The sequence below is a fragment of the Oreochromis aureus genome, linkage group 13 (genome assembly GCF_013358895.1).
Source record: "Oreochromis aureus strain Israel breed Guangdong linkage group 13, ZZ_aureus, whole genome shotgun sequence".
Lineage (NCBI taxonomy): Eukaryota > Metazoa > Chordata > Actinopteri > Cichliformes > Cichlidae > Oreochromis > Oreochromis aureus.
In genome coordinates, this window is record NC_052954.1 from 35819395 (window position 1) to 35825928 (window position 6534).

General features: G+C 38.8%; 1 protein-coding gene across 1 annotated transcript; it reads right to left on the reverse strand.

Annotated features, from left to right (window-relative positions):
* Positions 1-3113: 3113 nt before the first annotated feature.
* Positions 3114-6282, reverse strand: wu:fj16a03 (uncharacterized protein LOC335475 homolog). The gene is made up of 3 exons (XM_039622187.1): positions 6127-6282; positions 4327-4428; positions 3114-3368 (listed from the first exon to the last, which is right to left on the reverse strand). Exons 1-3 carry the CDS (start codon positions 6170-6172, stop codon positions 3283-3285), a joined length of 234 nt encoding a protein of 77 aa, XP_039478121.1. The 5' UTR covers positions 6173-6282; the 3' UTR covers positions 3114-3282.
* Between the last annotated feature and the right edge of the window lie 252 nt (positions 6283-6534).

Below are 6534 nucleotides of genomic sequence, written 5' to 3' on the forward strand. Positions count from 1 at the left end.
TTTTCCCGGCTATGCAGCCACGGTAGATCCTCTTGATCGCCGCAGGGATCTCATGCTGAACACCGGCATGGCTATGCTGTCTTAGTCCCAGCAGCTGGTCCCGGCTATAGACAAAGGGGTAGCGTGGCGTCGTGGTCATCTCAGTAGTTTTACAAAGAGTTTCTAGTCCAAACACGGATAAAAATTTCTCGACAACACAAGAAGTATAAACCAAAAAACTAACTAAGTAGACAAAAAGAAATAAATAAGAGGAAAGGAAAGAAAGGGGAAAGTAATTTTCGACTGTAGAGAGCATGCTAGACAGGCTGCCATCCGAGACGGCGCCGGAAGTTTGAATTTAGCTGTACTGTCAGTATTTCTTTCTTCTATCTTTTCAGAAAAGTGTTATAAACCATTATGTGGTGATCTAATGTCCTGCTTTTTCTTTTAAGTGTAATTATGTGACCAGTTACAGTTTTTCTATAAGTCCTTTTTCCATGGCAGCTCAGTGCAGAGTTGTTGTGTAATCATTGTTTACCTTGTGTTCATAGTATTTTCCTGTAAATAACTATGTTGATGGCCGCTGTTTTGTTCTTATTGTGTAAATTTTGCTTTCCCATGAGTCCAAATCTGTACACTGTAAACTCTAATATTGTATTTAATTAAAAATATGAAGTAGACTGAAGTGAATTCTCAGTTTAAGTAAGTTACCAGTACTTTTTATTCAAAAAGCTGATCAACTCAGTTTATTTGAGTTGTCTTAAATGAGAAAAACTAAGTAAACTGGAAATTTTGCTTCTCAGTGCAGAGGGATAAAACGATGGTTTTATTAGGATTTTTTGCTTAAGTATTTTTAATCATATGTAGGCATGAAAAAATGAATAAAAATCCTGATTGAGGTTGTCATAATTCATGCATTCATTCATTCAACAATAATTACAATGAAACACATCATACATCTGTAGTAAGTGAAGAATTTGGCATCATGGTGCCAGGACAACCACCTCCAGCTGAACGTCAGCAAGACCAAGGAGCTGGTGGTGGACTTCAGAAGGAGTCAGCACAGAGACTACAAACCCATTTTCATCAATGGAGCTCCAGTGGAGAGGGTGCAGTCCTTCAAATATCTTGGTGTCCACATCTCCTCAGACCTGACATGGGCTGCCCACATTCAGGTCCAGACCAAGAAGGCTAGGCAGCGCCTGTATCACCTCCGACAACTAAGGAAGTTCAGGGTCTCTCCAAAGATCCTCAGGATCTTCTATACAGGCGCTGTGGAGAGTATCCTCACACAGAACATGACAGCGTGGTTCGGGAACAGCTGTGTGAAGGACCAAAAAGCTCTCCAGAGAGTGATCCGTACAGCAGAACGCTGCTGCAGGATTGCTCTCCCCCACTTCAGGACACCTACACCAGGAGATGCCGGACTAGAGCAACGCAGATACTGAAGGACCCGTCCCATCCTGGCAACAAACTGTTCCAACTTCTACAATCTGGTAGAAGGTTCCGCATCATCCGGGCAAGGACAGAGAGACTCAAGAAGAGCTTTTATCCTCAAGCCATCCGGGCCCTAAACCAACACCCCCCCACACACACACACACACACACACACACACGCCATCTCACATCATCTATAATTGACTGAGACTCTCCTCCAGACACTCAAATTCCTTTAACTTCCTTTAACTTTAAATATGTTTATATTGTCCATTCTGTAAAATAGTCAGATGTCTATTCATATTAATGTACAGAATTCACCTGCTGCTGCTTCTACTGCACATTCACCCAATGTATATACTATATATATATTTATAATGTTATCCCTCTACCCCCCAACCCCCCCCATGTTTTTGCACATGTCGAGGATCGTGTCAGGATACATTTCACTGTGTGTTATACTTGTATAACTATGCATGTGACAAATAAAGAACCTTGAACCTTGAACCTAACATTCAACGACCAGTGGGTGGCAGGGCATGGAGTGACACATCAGTGTCCAATGTAGTGGTTTATGTGTAAGTATACCATCAACACTGACACAAATACAAGAAAACACCCTTTGAATAGCTGTTCACTGTAGTGACCACTATGGTGAAAGTGTTAAGGACTTTCTTCTGCACTTACATTTGGATCACCTAAATCCATGACAGTCATTCAGGCAGTAATGGCTGGACTAGAAACAAACGATCCTTAAAATATACCAGCTTCTGTGTTTGAGTGCAAAACAAATGTGTTGTTTGATCTAGACACTGCACTTGTGACTGAACAACAAATACTTTTTATTTTGATTATATCAGTAACGTAACTTGTAAAACAAAGTTGTGGAATGCCTAAACTTAGTTTCAGAATAATGGACTCTGAGACTTTGTTTCATTGTAAAATTATAAACAGTGATGACAAAATAATTGTTGTTGTTTAGCAGAACAGTGTCCACTATGTTGAAAATAAAAGTTGTGCTGATTTTGACACCATTACAAGAAGTGTTGTTAATTATTCTTTTTGACTCATACTTGCATACAATGTTATATTTATATAAGTGCTGTACTAGAAATGTCAAGGATGATAAAACATAATCTGATTTTTTTTTTTTTTAAAGGGAAGTTACCACAAATTCTTTTTTTAAATTTAGTAGAACTTGAAATGTTTGTCAGTGGGTAAACAATTAGTATTGCACAGTCGTAAAAGTCAAGTTATCCTTAGTACTGCATTCTTGCAATGAATACGTTGTCCTAACAGACATCTTAAGTAAGCTTTACTCAGTTTTTTTGAGGCACCAACTTTGCATAGTTTTTTTTGAGTTCTGGGAACTAATTTGATTTTACAGTATATGTGGCCTGTCCTTTTTGTATATTCATTTTTTGCCCTTTCGTAGACAAACATGATTTTACACAATCATAGCCACAATAATTTGGAAAATTATTTAACAGCAATTTTTAATGTAGGTCTTTTTTTCTTCTAAATTTGGTGTTGAGAATGCAACTCCCACTGCTGTGCTGCCAGGTAGTTTAATGAGTCACTGGATGAGTGATGTGGAAGTGAACAGATAAAGAGGGGATATCTTTGTTCTACTCTGATTATTAGTACTTTTATACCAAATGGCTTTTAATTCACTTCTGAATATAATTCCACTGAGACGCGATTTCACAGATTTTATTTCAGGGATGCTACAGGTCAGAAAACTAAATATTGATGTTTAAACACTGAGCTCAGTTATATGGCACACTGTTTTATTTGAACTCTGCTGGACAGCTTTGTTTCACATCGTGTGGTGTGATGATGTCAGTTTCCTGGTCTGTGATTGGCTCAGGCATTGCAGCGGTTGGTGTGACAGCAGCTCCAGCCAGGTCGAGAGCAGAACTCCAGCCGTGTGCACCCTTTATCTCCATTATCTGCAGACAGGAAACATACCAGTGCATTCACAACAACAGACTTTTTAACTGACTTAGTATTGTCACATACTGGGTGTGGGTGTAATTCTACTTTAAGTTAGATTCTTGGATTTGTTGTTCTTCATGGTTTTGGTTCTCTTTATTGTTTTCTGCTTGGTTTATATTCTTAGTTCCTAGGCTTTAGCTTTCTGTTACTTTTCCTTTTGTTGCACGTTTCATGACTTGTCACCCTTGTCTCCACATTTCCTCTGTCTCCCCAGTTAGTCATGTCTCCATGTCTCAGTGTCAAGTCTGACACTTAGTCTTTGGGAATGTGTCTTGGCTCCTGTTTTATTTTGACAGTCTCGCATCCTGTGCTCAGTGTTTTCAATTTTGCTTTCTCCCCGTATAGTTATGTGTGATTCCTCCAGCTGTGCTCTCCTCCTGTGTCTCATTCCCTCATTGTCCCTCTGTGTTTTCCTCTGTCCGTTGTTGTGTCACGTGCCTGTGTGTCTCGCCCTTGTTCCTTGTTCTAGTTAAACTCCCAGCTCAGAATTTCTCTCTGTTTTGTTTTTCTAGCTCCCTAGTTCTGGTTTCTCATTTAGTTTGTATTTTTGTAGCTCAGATGGTCACAGCAATAAAGCTGCCTCTTTGAGTTTATCCCTGTGTTTGTGTTGAGTCCTGCATTTGGATCCACAGCCTGCCTGCTACAGCAGACCTTGACAAACATAATCACATGCATTTTAATCTTGGAGTGCTTTATTGTGTTCAAGTTAAGTGACAAAGAAAAGGTCTAGCCAAATCAGTTTTGGAAATCTTCCATGAACATAAAAATCCAAATTTATGGGAAAGGATTTAGTTTTTTAATTGTCAGTATCTGTTTTTTATATTCAGAACTAACATTAAATTCCAATCTCAACTTGTTGGACTGAAAAACAAGGAGATACAGCTGAACACATCCCTGTCCTAGAGGACTCACCTCTGGTGTAACAAGCTTGTTGGACTTTGCCGGTGCACTGTAGCAGCTGGTTGTTGACCATCAGGAAGTCCTGACCATAACACTCGATGTAAAACTGCTCAGCTGCAACAAAAGCGGGTTAGGGTTGTGTTTTATTTTTTTCATTAAGGCTACGTCCACACGTACACGGAAATGTTTGAAAACGCAGCTTTTTCTATGCGTTTGGGCCTTTCGTCTACATGTAAATGACGTTTTTGGTCACTGAAAACAGATTTTTTAAAGCTCCTGCCAAGGTGGAAATTTTCAAAAACTCAGTTTTTACGTTTACCTGTGGACGAGGAAAACAGAGATTTAGTCACGTCAAAAGTGTGCGCCTTTTTTGAGGCCACGCTGGCCACGCTGTGCGCCACAGTATTGTTTACATGAGATAAATTTCTAAAATGCCGAAGAGAGACAAAATACTGTTACTGTTAATCTGACTATCTGCAGTTTTTACACACTTACAGACGCAGTTACTGTCTCTCCATTTACACAGACAGAGGCGTCACAGTGAACTTCAGACGTGGCTTCTCCGGTTTTAAATGAATGTAATTTGTTTTAAAATTACATTTATGTATGCTAAAATAATGTTTAAATGTTAACATTTGAAATGATGAAGACAGTTTAAAGTAACACAAAATTAGCTGCCTTTACAGAAAAACACAAAAACTTTCCAGAAGTCCTGCAGGTTGCATAAAACCCTGTTTACTCTTTCCCTCCCAGGCTTCTAGACTTGTAATTGGCCAACATTTCTACACGGCTAGGATTTGGCATGTTCTTGACAACGTTTGACTGTGTTTTTGGCGTTTACATGTAGACAGAGATATTATTTGAAAACTGCATGTGTGGATGGGAACTTTTAAAAAACGAAAACGGAAAATCTTAGTTTTCAAAAATACTTGTGTACATGTGGACGTAGCCTAAAGGAGTATAGTCAAGAAAGATAGATTTGTTCTGTGTGGGTGAGCTGTATTTATTTAATAACGCTTCTTTTTCAATGGCTATTCAGTTACTTAAAAAAAAAAAAAAACAGCATAAATAAAAATAACTCAAAAGTGAATGCTTCAGTATTGTACTAGGTGTACTATATATGGCCCCTCCTTGTCATTCTTCATTTCAGTGTGTTTTCTGTCACAGTGCGCCACAGTTGTGACTCCCTGGATGGCACATCTCCACTGTGCAAGCCACAAGAAAAGTGTTTCAGAATTAGCTGTGCCATTGCCAAACTGTATGTACAAACCTTTCATGTCATTGTATTATTTCACTGTTTTGAGGTTCCCACATGGTCCTTCAAAGACCACCAGGCACCTGTCTCTGTGTAAACCTGTGCAAATGCGGTGGCAACATAAAAATGTCCCATCAAACTTAAACACCAACATCCCATGAACAGTTTCACAGTTTAATAATCACTAAGCACACTTTTTCTTGATTTCGCTCATGCTGGTGGAGCAAAAATCTGTCTGAACAGATTTGGGTAAAATATTACCCAGATTGTACAATAATTTATAGCACCTGCACAACAATCAAAACTTTTAAAATATTGTAATTTGAGACTAACAGAATGATTATTAGGCTAGTTCAATGATGTCAAAGTGAGTCATATTTAGACTAAGCAGTATATAAGACTTAAAACACCAAATGAGATATAAATAAAGTTTCTCTAACAAGAATCCAAACTCAGAGGTGATGATTATTTTCAGCAGTCTGCACATTGCTAGTAATTTGTTTCTACCAGCTTGAGAGTAAGAATACTGTCCTACTTTCAGCGTTCAGTTTAGTTACCTGAGCAGAGAGGTATCAGTAGAAGCAGGAGCAGATAAGCCTTCATGTTTTGGTTTTATGTCAATGCAACGAACAGCAAAAATGGAGATGAGCACACTCGAGCTGGACTTTTATCCTCTGCTAAAAACACAAATGTACACAAAGGTGAACAGATAGATAACTGATCAGAAGACAAACTGTACTGAACTCAAATTACTGTTTGTCTAAACTTTGTTCCATTAGTGAATCATGAACCAGCACGGTAAAAAGGGTAGACCTGTACATCTGAGTCAGCTGCTTCTGCTGAGTCATGAGTCTATGTAACGTCAGATGGTCAGACTGAGTATTTTTTTTCAATAAAGTCATGATAAGAAACAGTGACTCCAAAACTACTCCAAAGGCATGAAAGGCTGGATTTAATTTAAAGGG